General features: G+C 53.8%; 7 protein-coding genes across 7 annotated transcripts; 3 read left to right on the plus strand and 4 right to left on the minus strand.

Moving 5' to 3' along the window:
- Positions 1-341: 341 nt before the first annotated feature.
- CABS01_13600 (uncharacterized protein) lies at positions 342-1,939 on the plus strand (the record flags this gene model as incomplete). Its single annotated transcript, XM_060546942.1, has 2 exons — positions 342-703; positions 757-1,939. The coding sequence occupies 2 exons, from the start codon at positions 342-344 to the stop codon at positions 1,937-1,939; spliced, it is 1,545 nt and encodes a 514-aa protein (XP_060394766.1).
- Positions 1,940-2,733: 794 nt separating this feature from the next.
- CABS01_13601 (steroid monooxygenase) lies at positions 2,734-4,820 on the minus strand (the record flags this gene model as incomplete). The annotated part of the gene is made up of 7 exons (XM_060546943.1): positions 2,734-3,206; positions 3,269-3,635; positions 3,689-3,825; positions 3,885-3,980; positions 4,043-4,200; positions 4,257-4,463; positions 4,531-4,820. 7 exons carry the CDS (start codon positions 4,818-4,820, stop codon positions 2,734-2,736), a joined length of 1,728 nt encoding a protein of 575 aa, XP_060394767.1.
- A 1,224-nt stretch (positions 4,821-6,044) lies between these two features.
- CABS01_13602 (uncharacterized protein) lies at positions 6,045-6,434 on the minus strand (the record flags this gene model as incomplete). The annotated part of the gene is made up of 1 exon (XM_060546944.1): positions 6,045-6,434. One exon carries the CDS (start codon positions 6,432-6,434, stop codon positions 6,045-6,047), a length of 390 nt encoding a protein of 129 aa, XP_060394768.1.
- Positions 6,435-9,259: 2,825 nt separating this feature from the next.
- Positions 9,260-11,237, minus strand: CABS01_13603 (uncharacterized protein; the record flags this gene model as incomplete). Its single annotated transcript, XM_060546945.1, has 4 exons — positions 9,260-10,569; positions 10,647-10,725; positions 10,787-10,990; positions 11,058-11,237. 4 exons carry the CDS (start codon positions 11,235-11,237, stop codon positions 9,260-9,262), a joined length of 1,773 nt encoding a protein of 590 aa, XP_060394769.1.
- Positions 11,238-15,234: 3,997 nt separating this feature from the next.
- On the plus strand, positions 15,235-15,660 carry CABS01_13604 (uncharacterized protein; the record flags this gene model as incomplete). The annotated part of the gene is made up of 1 exon (XM_060546946.1): positions 15,235-15,660. One exon carries the CDS (start codon positions 15,235-15,237, stop codon positions 15,658-15,660), a length of 426 nt encoding a protein of 141 aa, XP_060394770.1.
- A 2,614-nt stretch (positions 15,661-18,274) lies between these two features.
- On the minus strand, positions 18,275-20,534 carry CABS01_13605 (alcohol dehydrogenase GroES-like domain-containing protein; the record flags this gene model as incomplete). The annotated part of the gene is made up of 5 exons (XM_060546947.1): positions 18,275-18,996; positions 19,106-19,174; positions 19,605-20,093; positions 20,183-20,412; positions 20,497-20,534. The coding sequence occupies 5 exons, from the start codon at positions 20,532-20,534 to the stop codon at positions 18,275-18,277; spliced, it is 1,548 nt and encodes a 515-aa protein (XP_060394771.1).
- A 903-nt stretch (positions 20,535-21,437) lies between these two features.
- On the plus strand, positions 21,438-22,493 carry CABS01_13606 (TOXD; the record flags this gene model as incomplete). The annotated part of the gene is made up of 1 exon (XM_060546948.1): positions 21,438-22,493. One exon carries the CDS (start codon positions 21,438-21,440, stop codon positions 22,491-22,493), a length of 1,056 nt encoding a protein of 351 aa, XP_060394772.1.
- Between the last annotated feature and the right edge of the window lie 178 nt (positions 22,494-22,671).

Consider the following 22,671-nt stretch of genomic DNA (forward strand, 5'->3'; position numbering starts at 1 on the left):
CATGCCAATCGCTCCAAGATCAGCCTCAATGAAGATGAGAAAGAGAGGACTTACTGCTGCTATTGCTCAGCACAGTATACCTATAAACCCCGAGCTTTCCCAACCAGCCCCTTGAGACCTCCTGGCATCTGCTTTTAGCTACTCCCAACCTGATCAGGCCAACCTCGACAAAACTTTTGGCTCTTCGACTTTGAGGTAGACCTCTACTTGGACCTTCCCTCTCTTTCACTCTCACATATCAAGAGGAAGTCCTGTGTCGTGAGGGTCTTCGACCAGCGCATCTCCAGACACCCACTACAGAGACCGTTCATCAGTACCTCACTCGGTCAAAGTTCCCAATAATGTCTTCTGAAATCAACAAGAAGACAGCACAGCCAGACGGTGGCGATGTCATCCGAACCCATACCGACTTCGAGGACGGCAGCATGGAGAAGCTCAAGCATGGCGAAGTTGATCCGGCCCTGGCATTTGCCAATGGAGAGGAAGTCACCTTCACCCCTGAAGAGGAACGAAAAGTCCTATGGAAGATTGACAGAGCCATCTTGCCCCTTCTGATGTGGATTTATGCTCTCCAATTCGCTGACAAGACGTCCCTAAACTATGCCTCGTTGATGGGCATTCGTGAGGATACGGGCCTCAACCCCAAAAGTCAGGAGTACAGCTGGGCTTCTTCCATCTTCTACGCTGGCTACCTCCTCTGGGAGTGAGTTTCATTACCATCTCAGAACTAAAGACTATGTTGCTGATTACTTCAAGGTTCGCTACGACATATCTCCTTCGACGCCTGCCTCTCGGCAAGTACACATCGGCCAACATCATCCTTTGGGGTGTTGTCCTAGTCTGCCACGTCTTCGCTTTCAACTACGCCGGCCTCCTCTCGGTCCGCTTCTTCCTCGGCGCCCTCGAAGCCACCGTGACACCAGCTTTCGTCATCTTGACCTCGGCGTGGTATAAGCAGAACGAGCAGGCAAAGCGCATGGGTTACTGGCTCAGCTGCAATGGTGTTGCCCTGTTGACCCTTGGTCCCATCGCCTACGGCCTTTCTGGTGCCCATAACACAGTCCTGGCAACTTGGAAGGTTCTGTACCTGGTCCTTGGCTTGCCTACCGTCATCACTGGCGTCTATTGTTGGTGGTTCATGCCCGACAACCAAACCAATGCCAAGTTCCTCAACCACCGAGAGAAGACAATTGCCATCGAGCGCATCCGTGGCAATTTCCAGGGTATCGGAAGTCGCAAGTGGAAGTGGGATCAGTTTTACGAGGCTTTCAAGGACCCCCGAACTTACCTCTACGTTCTCTTCTCGCTGCTCATGAACATCCCCAACGGAGGTATCACTGCCTTTGGATCCATCATTATCAACTCTTTTGGCTTCAACTCCCGCCTGTCCCTCCTTCTCAACATGCCCACAGGCGTTGTTGATATTACCTGCAAGCTCCTCTTCACGTACCTCTCGGACAAATTCATGGATCGATCCCTCTTCGCCTTCATCGCCATCCTCATCCCGATGATTGGCGGCATCATGATGATCGTCATCCCCCTCTCAGCTCAAGGTGCCTTGCTCGTCGGCTACTACCTCATCGGAGCCGCGGGCTCATCGTGGTGCCTCGTCATGGTCATGATCTCAAACAACACTCTCGGCTACACGAAGAAGGCCACTGTCAACGGACTCCAGATCCTCGCTTACGGAGCTGGTAACTGGATCGGCCCGCAGACTTTCCGTTCCAACGAAGCGCCCAACTATCACAACGGCAAGCTCATGGTCGCCATCATGTATGGCCTTGCCGCCTGCACCATCGTTGCTATTCGGCTTGTCAACATCTGGGAAAACAAGCGGCGGGATAAGAAGGCGGCGGAGGAGCCGGAGGTCATCGCATCAGGAACTGAGTTTTTGGATTTGACGGATTTCGAGCAGCCTGCCTTCCGATATGTTCTTTAGGAGTGTCAAGTACTCTTGTTTGAGAGCACCATAGAGGGATGCACTGGCTCACTTTTATCATTGAGATACTTGCCGGCTTGAGGTTGTAATGTTCTAGAATATTGAGATTGAAAAGGTAAATGCAGACATGTCTTTTCCATCTCCAGGAATTAGTACAGAATGGACATGCATCACCAGCCGGCCACCCTGTATCCTTATGACACCAGACATTACATCTCTCGTGTATGATTGAGCCAAATAACTGCGTGATACCAACTCAATCCTATCAGCTTTGACTCCGCAAGCTGCCAGTCAGTCTTGATACCGCACATCATAGGGAAGCATGTGATATGGTTCGTTATTAGACTGAGCCTGGAATAATTGCATTACACACTTTTTATCGACTTTTGAAAACAGCAGATACATTCATCAAGCGCTCGATGGGGTCAAAAAACACGTTCTTGGTTGTTTTCCAAACCTTTATATAGGCTCCTTATATGAAGTTTTGTTCAGGGATGTCAGAAAGAGGAGGCTTGGAAAACTTAGGCTTCATTACGACGCCTCGTAAGTCTACGCATATTTGTGTTGAAGCCATCTCGCACTCAACGGGACAAAGAGACCGCCGGTTTGCAAGCAATTGCTCTGGGTCACAATCGCAACAGGAAGAGAATCATCAGAACAATTGCTTGCAAAAGAGTCACTACGAATTGGCTGAATCACTGATCTTTGACCTGCAGGCAACATAATAAACCTGTTGGAAAGGATTGTGCGTTAAATCATTTCAATTACTCAAACACGGTGTTTATATCCACATTCTATTTGTTCATGAGAAACTCCTCAAAATCCTCGTCAGGCAGCGCAGGCTGCTCATCAACGCCGTCAATCAGTCCAAGGTACCAGGTCAAATCTCGGCCATCCTGCTCGCGTTGCGCAAAGCCGTTGCCCCAGTATCCGAACCGATTGCTCGTCGTATACTTGAGATCGTAGTCCTCCCAGCGCGGTGTGGCAATTGTCTCGAAGAACTGGATACGCGAGCCTGGCCACATCATGGGCTCCTTGTCCACAGTGCCGCTCTTGAACCAGGATCGGCATGGTGAGGTCCATGCCGTACGCGGCAGGAACTTGCGCCGGTGCTCGGCAAAGTCGTTGACGGCCTCCTGCTTTGGGCAGAAGGAGGATATCTCTTCCTCTGACATCTTGTGGAGCATTTGCATCACGTATCTCGCCACCGTTTCGGTGATGGGGAGGAAACTTCCGTGGCCGTAGGGGCCGTAGGGACCGTTGAAGACTTTGATGCAGATGTTAGCCCGAGTTCTCGCATTAGACTCAAGAGGAGGGTGGTTGACTGACTGACGTAGTTCGGCATGTTGGCAACTGTCATGGAGAGGTAGGTGTTTGGTGTATCCCGCCAGTACTCGCTGAGACTAACACCATCGCGGCCTATCGTAGGGTAGTGCGGCCTCCAGCTAACGTCGAAGCCCGTAGCGCAGACAATAATGTCGAACTCGTGTTCCACTCCATCTGCAGTCTTCATTCCGTTGGGTGTGATTTCCTGGATACTTGAAGAGACGACGTTCACGTTGTCTTCGCAGAGCGCCTCGAGGTATCCGTTTCCAGGAGTTGGCCTCCTGCAGCCGACGGCGAAGTCTTTCGGGATGATGAGGTCTTGGAGATCCGGCCTGCTGGCGAGCTTGCTGCGCATATCTTCGGCCGCGAACTTATGACTTGTCAATCAAAGATCCGGGGAGATGAAACTGGAATAGAACCTACCGCTTTGGCATCGGCCTGTTCCTTTGAGCCATTGAGAATGAAGCGGAAGCGGGAGTTCAACTCGGACTCAATCTTCTTCCTGTATGCGAGGTATTTCTTGGGGTCTTTTCGAAGGATCTCGTGTTGTTCTTCGCTGTCTGCAGTTACATGCGTCAGAAGATTGCCAAGAGTTCTGGGTTGTGATCTGACGACTTACACTCGAAGTTGCTGCCCTTCTTTCCAGCAAAGCGCTGACCGAAACCGCCGACGACCCAGGAAGAACTTCTGATGAAACAACTCAGACTACCGACGACTTCAGACTTGTTAGATTGATTTCTTGTGGAAATATGGGGTAAGGATTGTTCAAAGACATACTCGGCTGGATACTGGGAACGATTTGAACTGCAGAAGAACCAGAGCCAATCACGCCAACCTTCTTGCCCGTAAGATCGATGCTATTATCCCAGTTGGCACTGTGCATCATCTTGCCTTTGAAAGTTTCTCTGCCCTTGATGGCGGGCCATTTCCACTTGCTGCAGATTCCGCGTTAGCCGTAGACATACAACAATCAGGGAAGAATGCCACGTACTTGAGCACGCCGCTGGCGTTGACAAAGATATCGGCTGAGTCTTCGATCGTGGTGCCGTCTGCCTTTTGGATCTGGATGCTCCACTTCTGTTTCCCCTCGTTCCAGAACGCTCCCGTCACGGTGTGGTTGAGGCGGATGTACTTGTTGAGATCATACTTCTCCGCGATGTCCTTAAAATACTGCAGGATCTCCGGAGCACTCGAGTAGCTTTACCAAAAACAATGTCAGTATCCGCACGCGAACGCCGGAGACGTAAGAAGACGCTCAAACTCACAATTTCGTCCACTCTGGGGACGGCGCCCATGAGAACTGGTAGTTGACAGAGGGGATGTCGCATCCGCAGCCTGGATAGCGGTTCTCATACCAGGTGCCGCCGATGGAAGGGTTCTTTTCGTAGCAGACGAGGTCCAGGTCGAGGGTCTTGCAGGTATCGATTTCATGGGCTAAGTTGAGAGCGCTGGCGCCGCCGCCCAGACATACGATGCGGAGCTTTCTTCCGCTTCGGCTTGGCTTCTCCAAGATCTGGTACTCGGCTTGGGCCGGGGGTGCGGGGAGAGAACCCATGCTTGCGGTGAGTTCGGAGGGTAAAGAACGGGAGACAGGGGGCAGTAAAGTTGGGGTAATAATAAGAGATCTGCGTGCTTTACTTGTGATCAAGTCTGAGTGAGCAGAAGTCGAGTTCCAACGATGTCGGGGAGCTGTCAAGGCCGAGTGATGGGGACTAGACTATGGGTGTCTTGGATCGCCAATGCCTCTGAGCTTGAGTTTCGTGACATTGAATATGGAAATTGCGCTCTTATATGACATCTCCAAGTTTCCACGCGCATACGATAACCCGTTAAGCTCACGCGTATTATCATACCTCCATGTATAGCGGAGCTCCGCTCCTGCATAGCGCCATCCCAAACCATCATCCCCACACCTTGCAATCGCGCTCAGCTTCACTACACCAACCCGCGGCCTTCACTCCGCCGCCGCCGCCTCCGCCTCCGCCTCCGCTGATATCCTTCGTCCCTTAAGCCCCCCCTCTCCTTTCCCCGTCTCAGTCTAAGTTAGTCGCGCTTGTGGTCAGCAGTCGCTTGTTAGTTACGCGGGGTTATCAAAATCTACTCGAATACCAAAGACGGATAAAGATAGCAGGATAAGGGTAGCGTGGTGAACCCGAAGGACCCCTGGCCAAAGATAGTTTAGCTTAAGAAAGTCTGTCAAGGATATCGGGGAAATAGATTGTGGATCACCATCTGCTGCCGAACCAACGTCTCGTTCATCTCGCTGACCCTCGATTCGAGGCAAATGCCAACGAACAACGGAAAAACTTTGTTTTGCTCCATCTGCCGAGATGAGGCGAGGGATGCCCCGCGGGCTGCGGACTTTGGACTCTGTCCGAAAATGCAAGTTCTTGATCCCCAGCACGTTCAATATTCACAAACTCCCTTTGAAAGCAATCATGCAGGGATACCTGAGCTATGGAAAACCAATGTGGTCTGCCAAGATCTTTTAGCCAGATTTGCATTCCGAAACCATAGCCTCGATGAGATGAACTTATCGCCAGCGGAAGACGTCACTTACATCGATCAGTTCACTAACAATGAGTTCATTGGAACAATTTATTCTTTAGTTTCTCGTCACATTCATTAAACCCCTGAAAGCTGGTCTGTTCATCTGGTTATCCCCGCAAGATCGTGCACATTAACGACTCCCTTGAACCGAACCACCAACCAGCCCTTCATCCCTGAACCCGTCTCGTGACGATCTCATCAAATTCCCACAACTCTATCCGTAGAGACTTCAGACAGCGCCCGCCGGCAAGAACGACATGTCAAACTGGAAAGGGCACTTGACAGCGGTACAGATACAGCCGCTACCCTTGGGGATCGCCTTGCAGCGCATGGCGGGCGTCTTGGGGTCACAGCAGCAGCACTGCTCCTGGGTGGCCGGGTCGAGCGGGCACGCGATGAGCGGCACGGCGCAGATGCTCTTCTTGGCGACCTTGCAGACGTAGTTTCCGGCGCCGCGGTCCTCGAGGTCGCAGGAGCAGCAGTTGGCCTTGGGCTCGGGGAACGGGATCGCTTCGCGAGGGGTGATGAGGTCACCGGAGGCGACGCCGGCTGGGGAGGCGTGGACGAGGCTGAGGGTGCCAGCGAGGGCGAAGAGGAGGGTGTTGATGGAGAATTGCATTGTTGGTAGGTTGTTTGATATGAAGCCTTGAGGTGGTTGGTTAGATGTGGGAAGTGTTCTGATATTTGTGGTTTGATAGTTGAGGTATGGGTGTTTGGTGATCTCTGGTAATGATCATCAGTCCTTCGAGGCTCTTCGGTGACTTATATACACTTTCCATTTCGTATAACACCCCCTTGACTGTTCCTCGTGCTTGTGAGAGTCTATCCAGCTATACCGCAACGATGACAACATCGCACCAAATCTCTGACCTCAAGAACCTGATTGGTCACCTAGATGAGCCATATCTACCCTCCCTAGACTTACTTCAATACCCTTCCGTAGTCGAGAAAAAAGTTCCACATCCAAAAAGAGAGACACGACGATGTCAGACTGAGACCCCTTCAAGCCTCAAGCCGGCACCACCCGCGACCGGTGAGGTTTGTTTGACCTGAATTGGGCAGTAGCACGAACCGCTTAGCTTCGTCGCGCGGATCTCAAGCCACCTGCGAGAATTCGCACCAAAACCCCCGGATCTGCGCAGATAATTGCCGATCATTCGGTCGAAGACAAGAGAAGGGAGAAAAAGGTTTTATGGCCGGTTACCTACGGAGTGCGACCTTGTCTGTTAAAATCTTATGACGGGTAGGATGATTTGAGCTTTTTTGAGTTTATTGTTATTTCGGTTCACCAGGGGAATTAGTCCGCCGCTGTTAAGCGAGATTTTTTTGCATATGCAAGACTGGTTGTATGCTGAAAAGTCTGGAATCGTGTGATTATTAGGTAGGCATCGCAGGTTCATCGTCTTGACGTAAAGGATCCAGAACAGGCGAGTCGTTGGCTCGGTGCTCATGGACCCCGGTGTGCTGCTTTGCCATTGCTATGCGGGCTTGTCAGTGCCCTATCCCCCCCGCGAGATCTCGGATCCCGCCGAGAAAAGGGCCGATCACAGGGTTGACAAGCTAACAAAAATGTCTCGATCAATGTGATGTCGGATTCAATGTGGAGAATTCAAGTAGACCGTGAGACACTCGTGTAAGTGTTGAAAAGTGTTGAAGGGAGAAAAGTTTAGGTATGAGCTATACATCACCTCGCCAAGAGTTAAGAGAGAGCGTTTTCGTCCTCGACCTGGCTGTTGTCTGTAAGCCGGAAAGCTTGGCAGGTGCTCACCCGTCAGCTCATGTCTCAGTCGAAGCACTCGACAGACTCGGGCTCGCGTAGGGTCGATACTATCACACGGAGAGACAGCAGTACCGGCAATCCTGGTTCCCTGATGATCTAGGCTATTTGATTCTACCTTGACTCTCTAAGAAAAGCCGGGTACGCTGGTCAATGGGGTCAAAGGCCTTCGTGAAGGCCCACTCCATGAGCCCTGAATCAGACCCTCGCTCTGCTGTACCTAAGCCTTGGAGCTGGAAAAACATTCAAAGGGCTCGCAAAGAAGGCCACGGGGCTCCGGTGACATTCCTCAAAGGGTGAAGGAAGAATTTTAGGGTTGGGTGACTGAGGAAGAAGGCGTCCTGGGCAGACGTGAGAATGACGATCTGCAGCCCGGCCCCCGGCCCCCTGGTGTACAAAGCTCCGGATCCGGTCATCCTGGCAAGACAACTTCATTCTCTATTCTGTATCTGTAGGCCCTTCTCGGCTAGGGACGGGCGACGACGGGATATTCGGAGACCGTCTCTACGGATGCAAAACGGCTCGAATGGCCGTATCGAGGAATCAATTCGCGAAGAGACCGTTGGTGCCGGTTTCTATTCTTAGAATTTGGGCGTGCGGAGAAGAGGGTTTCTTGTGGATGACATGGCTTGCGGGCTTTTGCAAGCAACCTAATCGGCCGGAACTTTTTAAGATGATGGGTAAAGTTTAAAGATTGTAGATCTTTGCGGCCCCGACCATCCCATCCGGGGGAGCGAAAGCGGCAGCGAGGAGGGTCGGGGCCTTGGGGCGGTTCCGGTGGTTTAGGACTCAAGACGGGGGTTGGGTTTTCCGACACATGTTCGGCTGGACGGCCCGCATGGGAAGGGCTGTTCAGTTGAAGACAAGACTTGACTTATACCCCAAAACAGCTTGCCAAACGATCGAGTTCGACCTCGGAATGTTGCTTGTCTACGATATCACAGTTGCCAAGATGGTCAAGTTCAGATGATCAAAATTGTTCAGAGGTAACAATAAGCATTCATTTCGACCCTTTTGCGTTCAAGGCCAAGGAGACTGACTACATAGGCGGCGAAGCAACATGACTTTGTTTTGGTTGGTTTGGTTTTCTTTTCATGATCTCATCATTTCCCCGTTCCGATAATTTCCGTTGTAATAAAAACCGCGCAACCGTTCGTTGATGGGAAGTAGAAAGAACAAGATGTTTCGCACTCATAGCAATAATGCTTTGAACTCGCAAAGCACCCTCCCAAATGTTTAGAACTCGCCCTCTTTCCGTCGACATGTTAAAATGCTTGGTGTGAAAATCAAAAGTGTTGTTTGGTTATTGTTGATGGGAGTATGTCCACTCCAATCCATCTGCGTTTTGAAGACTGCGTTGATTCAAATCCGACTTTCCCCCTTTCAACTTCCACCGACCAGGGTATGTAAACGTAACAAGGAGGCTTCGACAGGCCTTGGGAGGTATTTTGCCAAAAGCGCATTTGATGATAAAAGAAGAGAAAAAAAGTTTTGCAGTAGAATGATATACGAACCAGTTTTTGGTGAAACCGATCACTTTTCCCTCAATTCAAAGGTTGGAGAAAAACTTTTTGAAAAGACACGCTTATAGGACACACACAGCTATTGGTACACGCGCCAAGACGAGGCCTCTCTTCGACACAGACACCAGGGTTGTCTGACTTTCTTCAGTTCGCCATGCGCAAGATGGGGTACAACGGCGCAGCCGGAGCGGGCTTGGCGTCAACCTCCATCGGCTCCGGAGACTTGAGACGGCTAGCCTCAGGAGACTTGGGAACGGGAGCAGCGGCGGCCTTCTCGGCGGGCTCGTCGGAGTACTCTCTGCGGTCGATGCGATCGCGGATGTACTCGCGGAGTGCCTCGATGGTACGCATGTTCTCGAGCCACTGGTCGTACTTCTCCTCGCGCTCGCGGGCGCCCTCGCTAGTGTCCGACTCGGATGAGGGAGAGCCGACGGATGAGGCGACGGACTCGGCCTTGGGAGTGGTGACGCTGGAGGAGTCCTCGTAGATGATGGGGGACTTTGGCGAGGAGGGCGCGGCACGCTGGAGCATACCTCCCGAGTAACGTCTGCGCTCGTTGCTGTCGAAGCTGGGTCCGAGCGTGGAGGCAGTGGACTGGCCAGGGAAGACGGAGCTGACGGCCGGGAGATTGGGGTACATGACTGAAGAAGCTGTGGAGCTGTGTCTCGACTGGGGAGACATGCCGGAGGAAGAGGGGCTGGGCGAGTGACCAGATGTGTATGACATGGTGCTTGAGGGAGGAGTGACGGCGGGGGTTCCAGTCGATGAGACTGCGGTCAACGGCGACGCCATGTGAGCAGCGGACACGGGGTAGCCGTCTTGGGTGACTGGGATGCCGGCGTGAGAGCCTCTGTGAACACCCGGGGGCGAGGGGCTGTGGCGGAGATCGAAAGTGTTCTGGCCGTGGATGTGGATTCCTTGCGTGGCCTGGTGCGAGTTCTCGTAGACAGTGCTCTGCATCTGCTCCAAGATCTGATCAATCTGGACCAGGTCGTTCTTGGTGCGGGCGTTGGGCATGGGCGGCAGGTAGTACTGCTGGGACATGGGTCCGGGGCCGGAAGGAGGTCCGCCGGCCTGTTGGTGGTGAACGTGCTGCTGAGGCGGGGCTGCCATGTAGTCGGAGCCGGGCATGGGACCGGCGTGCAGGCCGAGAGCGCCGTGAAGGGGGAGAAGGGATCGGCCGACTTGTTGATAGGAGGTGGGGTCGACCTGGCGACGCTTGGCGTGGGCGAAGAAGTCGTCAACCATGTCGAAAGCGCGCTTGCTGCGGTTGTCATAGCCGCCGTGGTGGCCAATGTACTCAGTTCGGGGAGGGTTCAAGGGTTGTTGGTTGAAGTACAGTCCATAGTTTGTAGATGGTTGGGGTGCATAGTAGCTAGCATGCCCAGCCTGGTGTGCGAAGGCGGCGGAGTTAGTCCGAATGTGGCCATTATGATCATAGTAGCTAGAAGAAGCTGGAGGCAAATTAGCCTCTAGTTGGAGAAAATAGAGGACAGACTTTGGAGGGGTGTGCAAACTGAGCTCTACATACCTTTGCCAGGCTGCGCCCGATAACCGTTCAGACCTTGGTCCTGGGGCGAGCGGACGAGCACCGAGTCATCGGCGTGGGTCTGTCGATATGTGTGAGCATGATTGAAGATGATGGCGAGAGTAGTTTGTTGGTTGATTTACCTTGACGTGCTTCTTCAAGTCCTGAGGGCGCTTGAATGACTTGCCGCAGAACTCACACTTGTGAGGCTTGAGAGGAACGTGCACGCGAATGTGAGAAGTGATGTGGTCACGCTTCACAGTGGTCGTCCTGCAGGAGTTCCATTGGCAAGTGAGGTTGAGGTTGTTGGTGCTCTTGCGGCCAACATGGCGTTCACAGATGTGCTCCTGTTAATTTTGTTAGTGAGATGTTTCGGGTGAAATAAAGATTTAGTGTGGCATTGCCACCACTTACGTAGAGAGCCTCGGGTGAGACAAACTTCAGGTTGCAGGCGTTCCACTTGCAGATGAGGTTGTCCTCTGCACTGGTGCTGTTGGCGGACTGGGAAGTGTTGCTGGTTGTTGTTGAGGGAGCGGGGGTGCTGCTCTTGGGAGAGTTGCTCGCAGAGCTCTCATTCTCTTGTTTGGCGGACATGGTGGGTGACCGGGGTGTGTGTATGTGTGCGTGAGTGTTGACCGAGCTGGCGGGCTCGGTGAAGAGAGTCCGGAAGATTAGAATGTGCCGGGTCCCGTGAGGCGCGTTGGGATTGGATGGTTGTGTAAGTAGGAGTGGGGTCCTTCTTGATGCTTCAGGTTGTAGATTGCCGAGAACAGGCGAGAGTATACTTGGGATACTACAAAGCTGAACGGGGAAAAAAAGAGACGGTCAGCAATGCTTTTATGTTTTTCTGCCGACTCTCACAAGACTGGGTGTTTTCGAGGGAAATCAATCAGTCTGATCTGGGGGGCATGGACGATGGGCTCTTCTCTTTATTCATGAATCACATTTCCTCTCCGCTCTTCCTACCCTTCCAAGAGTCTTGGCAAAAGTCTTGGCGACCGGGGCTTGTGAGACCAGCCGACTTTTGATTGGTCCGAGGTGGCGAGGGCTGCCGAGCTGATGTCGCGGATGATGGGGGGAGACAACAAGGCAGGCAAGGTGCGTCAAGCCTTGCCTGGAATGACACTGTAGTCAGCACACTTCCCTCTAACACTTTTATCATGCAAACACACATAAAAGAGATAGCTGAGGCTCAGCAGCACAGTCCAATCCTGACGAGAAAACAGACAGCACCCACTGACAGCGCAAGTACCTCGCCAACACCGTAACATCCGGGCGCATACGATGCCAAGACTCTGGCTGTCTTGGGGCGTCTTGGCAAATCTCCAGTTTTCACTCTTTCTCCCTTCGCCGAGACCTTGGCATTTGCACTTGGCTCCTATTGCTTCATCCTGCGAGCACCCGCGTCCATTTACGTTGGTCAATAGCTCGCCATCAGCTGATGACCGCAAGCGCAGCGTTTGATTTCCTGTCCTCCTTTACTCGGCGGCGGCCTTCGTACCGGTATGGTTCTTGCCAGCTTTCTGGGAAAATCTGGCCTTCTTTGTTCCTGTCACCGGTTGCCACGCTCATGGGAATAACGGCGGCATACACCCATCATCGATGCGGCTCGTTGGGGATGTTCCTCATGACAATGGCCATGTATTAGGTATTTCTGTCTACGGAGTACGGGTCACAACACTCTGTGTCGTCTGAAGAAAAAGCCTGCGACCGTCTCAGATGAGGGAGCACTGTTTCCAGCCAAGCAGGTGAGCCGAGTATTTTTGGGCCTTGGATTGCTTGGGGTCTCTGGGGGTCTTGGGGGGGGGGGGGGGTGACCAGACGGGACAAGAGTCCAAGACTGACCTGTCCTGAGAAACAAGCCGCCAAGTACTCCCGTACCTGATGTCACGGGCAAAGCAGCCGTCGCACTGAGAAGTACGGAGTACGGAGTACACTTTCAGGCGACCAGCCAGAGAGATAGGACGATTGACAGGACATGGGAGATGCCTGGTGCCCGATTGACAGGGTAAGGGGCGCGAGAACGACAAGCCTTCCACGCTTTTTCTTAGTACTCCGTATACCAAGACCTCCATGCTTCGAGTCCCAGACTCCCAAGAGCCAAGAGACCAAGTCTCCGTGCCTTCGTACCAAAAGAAGCAGAAAGCGAAAAGAGACACACACGACACGGGGTGGGGACGAGGATGCGACGGCGGCCTCGGACGCTCCGATAAGCGCATACCCCGTAAATGTTGATAACTCTCCATCCCATGGAGCCGGCCCAAGAATAACGATCCGCACACGGCAAGACGGGATGCAGCCAGCTCGTCATTTCCGCAGGCCACACCGAAACTGCCACGCTGCGAAGGATGGCAAACCCGCAACAAATAACCCAGTTGCTTAACCGAGCGATTCGCCCTCCACTTTTTCGACTTGCAAGTTGCGAGTGTGTGGAACAAACTCGACAGTCCGGACACACAAGTGGCGCCGGACCCTCGATAAGCTGGGGGACAACACCTGGGGGGGCAGGTGACTTTCGGGTGACGGGGGGGACGCTGTAGATTCTGACAACGTTTTGGGGCAATGCCCAAGAGCCAAAAGAAGCTTTCCGCTCCTCTCTTCTTGGCCTCTCCGCCGCAGCCAAGACTGCCAAGTCCTTAGCGCCAAGGGCTACGCGCAATCCAAATGCCCTCGCCTGTTGTCGGCTGGTTGTCGCCCCCTCTTCTCGACATGTCCACGATACAGTCGCCGCTCCCCTATGGTCAGCCAGAAGCCGTTCAAACCGGCTCGTCCAGAAAGTGTTGCGCAATACCGCCTGTTATGGCCCACGCAAGGGAAGCCGATGTGCCGGGCGCTGGTCATCGCATTCGGTGCGGGTGAGATGCGGTGGAGCTCGCCAAGCTTTAAATACGTGGATGAGGGAACTTGAACGTTTTCCCTAAACCGAGAGCTTGAAAGCAAGCACAGATGGGAAATCGAAAAAGATTGGGTTGGGGTGGTGGGCGAGGGTGCGGCGTGCGGCGTGGTGAGGAGGGTGAGATGCCGTGTGCCAAAACGACGCAGCTGTCGGGGTCCGAGGGATACGTACCTCCGAATAGGTAGGTAGGTACTCCGTACGGTACGGAGTACTGTGGCACTGCGTGCCTCGAGTCGACACCAATAGAAGTCACCACAGTACGCAGTACCAACCCAGCCTCGATCCGCCAAGACTCATTTCTAGTAATGGCAGGTACCTCTCGACCCCCTCCCCTTCCCCTTCCCCTTCCCAAGATCATCCCGTCCCTGACCGGCCATCCACAGATTCCTCCCCAGTGTGGCAGTTCATTTTCTCCCTTTACACTCAACCACCACTCAATTCCCTACGGTTTCGTTGTATTTTGCCTTTCGACTATCTAATTTGCCTTCTCGTTGTCGGGTTCCCATCACGGCACTTAGCAATTTGTGTAATACACTGCATCGCAAACGCACCGACACAGCCATCTTTTTCTTAAGTTGGTCGATCCAGCCAGATGTCGCCCCGTCGATTACCTTAAAACATGCACTCAACGTGCCAACGTGCCCGAGGCTTGACGCCCGTCCATACATAGTAGTGTCATATTCACGAGTATTCAGGTGAGCGGGTCGCTCAACTCTTGGCAGTTCGACCCACGATGGCGGTACGCCAATTGGTGTCAGACTGCTCCCCTAATCCCCTTGGTGAACGGTCTCGTCGACCGGTCGACTTGACCTTCTCCCTCTTGGCTACGGCGCCAAGCTTGGTCGAAAAAAGAAGACATGAGCCCAAGAACGACGAGCCGTCTCACAAACCATGCCATCGCATCATGGCCGACCCCGCCTGTCCACGGGATCCCTCACTGGCACGGTGTGTTCGCTGCAGACCATTCCCAAGAACTCGAGTATCAGCCAAACCTGATAATTTGCCGCTTCAAAGCCCAGCCAGACGAAAGCTGGGCGTTCTTGGCTGCAGATACCAAGCACCTTCAGCCTGTATCCTCCATCCTGTCCACCTTGCGCCCGCCGCTTCGCCGTTCAATGAGGCTGTGCAAGCAATGCCAAGACCTGCGAGGATGGGTGGTTTCGCCCTGGCTTCAACTCTCGCCAGTCCAGGGGGGGGGGGGGGGGGGCCCCCCCCCCCCCCGCCCCCCCCCCCCCGCCCCCCCCCCCCGCGCCGCCGCCGGGCGCCGCGGGCACCTCGACCGGGCGGGCCGGGGCGGGGGGGGTGGTCGCGCGGGGCGGGGGGGCGGGGGGGGGGGGGGGGGGGGGGGGGGGGGACCACATCGCCAGCGCTCTACACTCAATCAGAGGAGAAGCAATCAAAACGAGGCCTTTAACAAGTCTTGGCATTGCTCCTTTCACACTCACTGGCCGCCACATGCATTCTATTTGCGCGATTTGTGAGTTTGTTTAGCCCGTCTCGACGATGCTTGAGTCTTACCACATCCTCCTCCATCAACAGATTGACTTTCACTCCCTCTACCCGAATCGGTGATTGCTCGTCCCACACTCTCACTAACATGGCTCGAAGAATTAAGGTTCTGGAAGGAATACCCGCACACTTTGTGCAGTCCTGCATGGTCATCATCCATTGGCTGTGCCGCCAGAAGGGTCGCCGATGTGCCACGAGCCCGATGAGCCTGCCAATGCCACGGGAATTTACCAAGCTTTCCGGCGAAATCTTGGATGCACGACACCCGAGCGAGAAAACGACCGCACCATCAGCAACATGACTGCCCGCACGCCCCAGATGCAGCTACAGACCACAATGACTCTTTCGAGTTTTGAGCCATCATCCACGCTGGAACTCTCCACGTTTGGTCGCAGTTATTCCAGACTCAATCAGACCACCGTGTTCGCCTCCCCAGACGATCGCGACAACCCCGGCAGTTCAAGGACGAGTGGTCCCCCGAAAAGCCCCAGATGCGGAGGGTCGAATGGGGTGCTTGTGTTCGGACGCCAGGCCGAGATTAGGAAGGACTCTGCAAGTGGTGTCCTGGCTCGGCGGGATCAGGCCAAGATGCCAGTAGGACTTCTTGCATAGTGGGCTTTGCTCCATTCCCATCTTGCCCATGCACTCTTGGCCTCCTCTTACGAGCTCCAGACTTTGAAGGACCTTCTTGGCTTCTGACCATGGGCCGCAAAGCGCGTGGGCATGGTATCGCGTTGTGCAACAATTCTTTGGAACTTCTCGGCGTCTTGGCTTTAGCTTGAGCGCTTTCTGTCTGGCCTTGGATTACATCAAGCCTCAGCACCGACTGGCTTACAGGTGGAGTGGCCAAGGCCCACAGCCATCTTCCAATTTCACATCCGTACTCCCTTCTACCTGCCGTAATCGATGCTGATGGGCAATGCAGGAGAGAAAGAGCGCAGAAAGGGAACGCCAGGTCACATATCAACCCCCGTTATTCAGAGGCTCTGAGATCACAGCGCAACCCTACGGAAACAATCTTGAAATTCGGGCGATATTTTAGAGTATCCGAAGCCTCTCAAATCCAAGACGGCAACGCCTTGGTTTGGCCTTGGCTCCATCTTGGCCGGGCAATTTTGACAATGATCAAGAGTAAGTCTTGAGTTTCGGGGGACTGAAACGTCTGCCGGTCTCCGGTACCCGGGTGGACAACAGACGAACGTCGACGAGTGGGCCGTGTTGTCAACTGGCGATTAGCCGTGCTATCAATTGGGAGAGCAGCGACCTATCTTTTCTTGGCGTTTGCATGCCAAACGACGATCTCTATTGCGACCAATTGTCTCCTGTTTGCCAAGCATCCTCACCAGCGTTCTATCAAGCGACTTACGAGTAGTCGCTCGTCAATGCTGTAGGCAAAGCAGCTACCTAGATTCGGGCCAGATGCCCGTGATCAACCAGAAGCGGAGTCTTGGTGAGCAGATGCGACCTAGCTCCGACAACAGCTGCCGCTGTTCGACGGCGATGGTGAGAATTTCCGACGAGACGTCGGTCCTGGCACACGACGTTTCCTCCGGACTGCTCCAATGCTGTAGTTTTCGGTTCAAGAAGCCTGCTACTGTCGTACTGGACCAGAATATCCATCTTGCCTGTGGCCAGAGGCAATCCCCACTTGCAGAAAATAGCTGCAACCCAACCCCTGGCCCCCTTTCTCCTTATCGTCGTTTTGTTTGTTTCCATTGCTGTTTCCAGCTATTTCTGTTTCCCGCTGTTCATTTATCAAATCGATCTATTCGACCCTCCGAAATGACCCGACCGTTCACACCCCATGAGACGCCAAGAATCAGAACTTGCCCCAATGCTTGACCAACATGAACAAAGTCACCGACTGAAGGTGTCTCCGCCTCAATATGCGGACCAAATTTCCCTCATTTAGCAAAGTCGAAGTAAAGAGGTCCGGTGCATCGTTAGCCTGGACATGGCAGCCAAGTGGGCGGCAAAATGGGATGCTAGCTTACAAGATTCTAACACTTACTTGCCTGTTTACTATGCCTGATCTTCTTATCATTTTTGTTGTTACTATTATAAGTTTTGTTTCTCGTGAATTCCTATGAGAATACCCTTAAATGAAAGAATAGAGAGATATGGATATTAGGAATAGAAATAACAGGAAAGGAGTTAGGGAGGGTACCGATTGAGCGGCAACCGATTTTGTCACCTACTTGGCAGCGTAATGCAGGCCACTGTCGCCTTCGCCCTCAGCTTGCGGCATGATGCAGTTCTAGGTCACGGCTCCTTCTCAATGAGGCCTCCTATCCCTTTCTTCCGCGACACAAGCAGTGTCCAGTGTGTCACGTCTTCAGAAGAAGAAATCTAGTGATTTGCTCCTGAGTGGGGTAGACAACTAAAGGATAGATCTGGACTATCGAGTGGCAAATTCCCGCTGCATGGGCTCGATGCAAAAGTAAGGAGGGAGCTCCAGTTCCTGGTTCAGAAAGAGTCGATGGAATGCTTGAGCGTCCGTCGCTGTGGCTTTCGTGGTCTTGCAGGCTTCGAAGGCGGTGGCATTTACGCACCGGTCTCATTTGCGTCTAACATCCTCTCTCGCTAGTATTGCTATTGCTATGTCTATTCTTGCCAGCTCATGTGGAGGCCGTCGGAGTATCTTCGTTCCTGCTATGCAATCGTGTGCGGAATCTTCTTTGAAGTGGTCATTGATCCCTAGTTGTTCCCTTACTTCGGACCAATTCTCCCTGCCCCTGCTCTCTGGGGGAGGCCGGTCTCCTCGTAGACGCCCTTGACCACAATAAGGCGATGGTGCCTTCCTCTGTGCATCATGGCCACTCATTCGTGTTGTATGGTAGACATCGGACACAAGCCAGAGAACCAACGGGATCTTTTGCAGATTTGGGCACGCCACACTCTACGAGCTGCTATACTTGACTACTGAGATGCCTGAAGAAGCCACGCTGAGCACGACAATCATCTCGCGGGACGCTTCAAACACGTCTGCTAATGCTGGATGCGAGCCATCTTACAGTACAGTCCTTCTCTACGCCGTGCCCATGGTCCAACACTTGCGAGACGGCCTACGCATAGTCATTGACCTCTTGTCATGCTGTCTCGTCACCGTATGTGGTATCGGTTATTGCCCAACAACAAAGGCGAACAACCCTCGAACACTCTTGGCTTTGTAATCTTGCTAACCCCCTGACAATGGCCGCGCCTCAAAGGTGCAATCTACAGATCTTCACTCCATGACCAGCACGCTCCTAAAGCGCACCTTATTCGACATCATATGCTCCACCGCTTCAGGCGCCTCGCTCAATGGGAACTTCTCAATCAGGCACTTGACGCCCTGCTTCCTCGAGAACTCGATCGCGTCCTCCGAATGTCGCGCGTGCCCACTAGGCCATCCATGAACCGAACAGCCGCCCGCGATCAAATGCAACGAGCTGATTTCGATGTTCTCAACCGCCGTGAGCACCATCAACTTGTCGCGCACCCGCAGCGCGCCCGTAAGGGGGCTGATAGCCGTTGCACTCGGCGCCGTCGCGACCACGAGCGCGGCGCCGCCCAGGGCCTTGAGCCTCGCCACGGGGTCCTCGACGCTGCTGTCGATGGGGCACTCGGCGCCCAGCTCAGACGCGAAATCCGCTTTCGCGGCGCCGGAGCTGATGGCCGCGACGCGGTAGCCCATCTTGGTGGCGTACTGCACGGCGAGGCCTTGGACGGCGACGAGGCTTCCTCGGGGAATCTCCATCTTGCGGATGCCGTTGAAGACGGTGACGCCGGCGCAGAGGAGGGGCGCCGTCTCGGCGGGGTCGAGGTCTGCTGGGACGCGGACGACGGCTTGGGAGCGGAGGGTGACGTATCCTGCGTAGCCTCCGTCGCGGGTGACGCCGTTGATTGGGCCGTTTTGGCAGGATCGGAATTGGCCTAGCTGGCATGTTGCGCAGGTTCCGTCGTGGCCTTGTATGGACGTCAGTTGAGTGTGCTTCAACATGATCTCCCTCCCCAAAGACCCCTCTCATCTCCGGCTTGATTATAATCCAAAGGTTTCCAGAGAGTACAGACTCACCTCCATGCCAAGCTCCTCCAACGCGCTCGCCGCCCCTAAACCTCGACACGAGAGATGCAGGAGTGAAACCTGTCATGTATCGAGGTTAGAAGATGGAAGCCCTGGGGAATGTGAGGGAAGTCTCGTGAGGTTCTTGAACTGAGGTACTCCGTGAAACATTCGAAGAAACGAAGATTCGATTACGCTCTAGTGGTTACACTCTCCTGCTGATTACGGCTCATTTCAGTAATAAAATTAACAACCAAAACCAAAAACGCGTCAAAAATGAAATCAAGATGCCGCTCTAGATCACGTAACATCACCTCCCAGTCTCATTCACTCATACACCACCCGCCCCTGAGACCCAAAATCTAGGCCTTTTTAACCTTTTCCTGGCCTCTTTGGAAAATCTTCTTCTTAATCACCGCATCGTCCAACCCCGCCCCCGCATTCATGGTCCCATCAAACACCGTCCTTGGCCCAAACGCATTTAAGAACCAAACAAGCCACGCGTTCGTACCCTTCCACACATACGGGCTCCCGCCGCTCTTGAGCACAAGCGGCACGACCTGCCTCGCAAACTCATCAGGCTTCATCGTCGTCTTCTCGTGCGTGGCGCTGCGCTCCCGCACCTTATCCTCGGCGTCGACGTACAGGCTGTCCCTGTCGAAGCTGATATTGTTGGCCTGGATGATGGAGGTGGCCACCTCGCCCATGTAGACCGTCAGCACGCGCAGGCCGAGGGGCGCGACCTCGAGACGGAGGGTGTCAGAGTAGGCCGCGACGGCGGCCTTTGTGGCGTTGTAGCCTGACGTGAAGGGCCCCGGGAGGCGGGCGAGCACGGAGGCGACGTTGACGATTGTGGGTTGCTGGGAGGATCGGGAGGTGGAGACGGCGGCGAGGAGGAGCGGGGTGAAGGCTGTCACCATGTCGAAGAGGCCGAAGACGTTGGCGTCGAACATTTGGCGGGTGCGGTAGGAGTCTGCTTCTACTGCTGGCGCTTCGTAGACTTGATGCCGAAAAATACCATGTTAGCTGTTCCGTGCTTCACAGGTTCTATTATTGGGGAGGAGTGTCAGATGGGGAAGAAGGACTCACGAGCACCCGCATTGTTGTACAGAATGTCAAGGGTACCTCCTGTACGTCTTGAAATCTCCTCTTTTACGGTAGCGATACTCTCCGAGCTCGTCACGTCGAGCGTGAGCGTTTCGATGCCCTTTTCTGTGAGGTTCGCCACGGACTTAAGCGAACGGGCGGTTGCGAAGACGCGTAGGCCTTGGGCTGCGAATGCGAGTGCCAGCGTGTTACCGACACCCCCTTGGGAGCATCTATCAGAGACATGTCAGCGTTCCAAGCGTGGGGAATGCAAAGTAGAGGAGCATAGAAGGTATCTCGGAGGCAACCACACTTACCCTGTGATGAGGACTGTTCGCTTGGTAGGCGATGACATGATTGCAGGGTGGAACTGAAAATTGGCTATGAATGGTGAGAACTTGGAAGATTGAATAAGCTGGATGAGTTGAATAGGTTGTCCAACCATGCAATCTCGAGGTGGAAATCGCGTACGACTTAAGTAACTAGACGATAGATGCAATTTGGAATACAATGGCCCCCAATTAGTACCAATATATCTTAGCCATCAAAATCGAGAGAAACAGTCAAAACTTTAGCCATGATGACAGATCTCAAGTTGTGTGCGTCGAAGTCGAAGACTATTGGTAAGCTCGTAGAGAAAGGCACTTTAGAAGATTAGAGCGAGTGGCGTGTGCTTTCGGAGCCTTCAGATACTCCATTCTCCGCCGTCTTGAAAGGCGACCGGGCAAGCCATCGCCCTCTCTACGTCTTTATCCGGAAGAAGGGGCCGGACAGGGCCTCGGGATGACAAAGACTGGCTTCCAGCACGTAGAAGTTTTGGTCCCATTTTATCGCCTTGTCTACTATACCGCTCGCGTGTGGTGAGTAAACCATAATCATCCCGGGGGCTGTTTAATAATCGCCTCCGAGAAAGTGGGGACTCTCCGGCGCCGATTTGAATGCATCCGTAGCCCGTCAAATGTGGGGCTTTAGTCCCATCCGCAAATCGTTGGCTGATCGTCCGTTTGCTGTCCACTCCGCAACAGCAGCAAGGCGAACAGGCCACTTGCGGTTCGTGATTGCGCATCATGGCGAACGGAACGTGCTTAATAATGTTCAGTTTTGGGTTTCAGCATGAGAGAAAGCATACGGAGAGATGAGCATAAAATGACAATTGAGGAACGATGTCTACGTAAAGATTCCGATATCCTTCTTCATTACTACCAAATTGCAATCAATCTTTCAAGCAAATACACGGAGCCATTACATGTACACAAAAATGTCTTCCAACCACGCCATCGTCATCCAGGGGGCAGGCAAGGCCTCAGTCGTCGAAGCTTCCATCCCCAAGCTCCGCGACGACTACCTCATCGTCAAAGTCAAGGCCGTCGCCCTGAACCCCACCGACATCCTCCACATCGACCTCTTTGCCGTCACAGGAGCCCGCGTGGGCTGCGACTACGCCGGCATCGTCGAAGAGGTCGGCTCCAAGGTCGCAAAGTCCTTCAAGAAGGGCGACCGCATCGCCGGCGTCGCGCACGGGTCCAATGCCGTCCACCACGAGGACGGCACCTTTGCCGAGTACATCACCGTCAAGGGCGACCTGCAGCTCCGCATCCCGGACAACGTCACGTTCGAGGAGGCCGCCACCCTCGGCGTTAGCGTGACGACCGTGGGCCAGGGCCTGTACCAGAGTCTCGGCCTGCCGTACTTTGACCAGCCCAGCACCGAGAAGCTGCCCGTTCTCATCTACGGCGGGAGCACGGCGACCGGTGCGCTGGCGATCCAGTACGCCAAGCTGTCTGGTCTGTACGTCATCACGACGGCCTCGCCTCATAATTTTGCTTACCTGAAGAAGCTGGGCGCCGATGAAATCTTGGATTACAAGTCGGCCACCGTCGTGGAGGACATCAAGAAGAGCGCGGGCGGCAAGCTGAAGCACGTGCTGGACTGCATTTCCTCGGAATCGTCTGCGGACATCAGCGTCAAGGCGATCGCGGAGGACGGCGGCGTCTACTCCACCCTGCGGCCCGTGCCGGCGGAGCTCGTCTCGGCGATCAACAGCAAGGTGACGCCCAAGATGACGCTGGCGTATACTGCCATCGGTGAGCCGTGCCAGTTTGGCCCGCAGGCCTTGCCGGCGATCCAGGCGGATTTGGAGTTTGGGAGCAAGTTCTGGGCTGATACCGAGCGGCTGTTGGGGGAGGGCAAGATTGTGGCTCACAAGCCTACTGTGAATGAGGGTGGAAGCGGCCTCGAAGGCGTTCTGAAGGGTCTTGACCTTGTTAGACAAGGCAAGGTGAGCGGAACCAAGTTGGTTTATATTGTGTCGTAATAGGTCAGAGGTCAGGAAAAGAAATTCGGACTTGCACCAATTATGAGTAACAATCAAAATGCTTGAATGCGAATGCTTCACAAGCGAAACCACGATGTGTCCTGGCAGGTTCGCGAATTTGCACAATCCTACGGGGCTAGAATTTTGTCATGATTTCCATGCCTTCGATTTTATCTGT

This window comes from Colletotrichum abscissum (assembly GCF_030869225.1).
Source record: "Colletotrichum abscissum strain IMI 504890 chromosome Unknown Scaffold_46.1, whole genome shotgun sequence".
NCBI classification, from domain to species: Eukaryota; Fungi; Ascomycota; class Sordariomycetes; order Glomerellales; family Glomerellaceae; genus Colletotrichum; species Colletotrichum abscissum.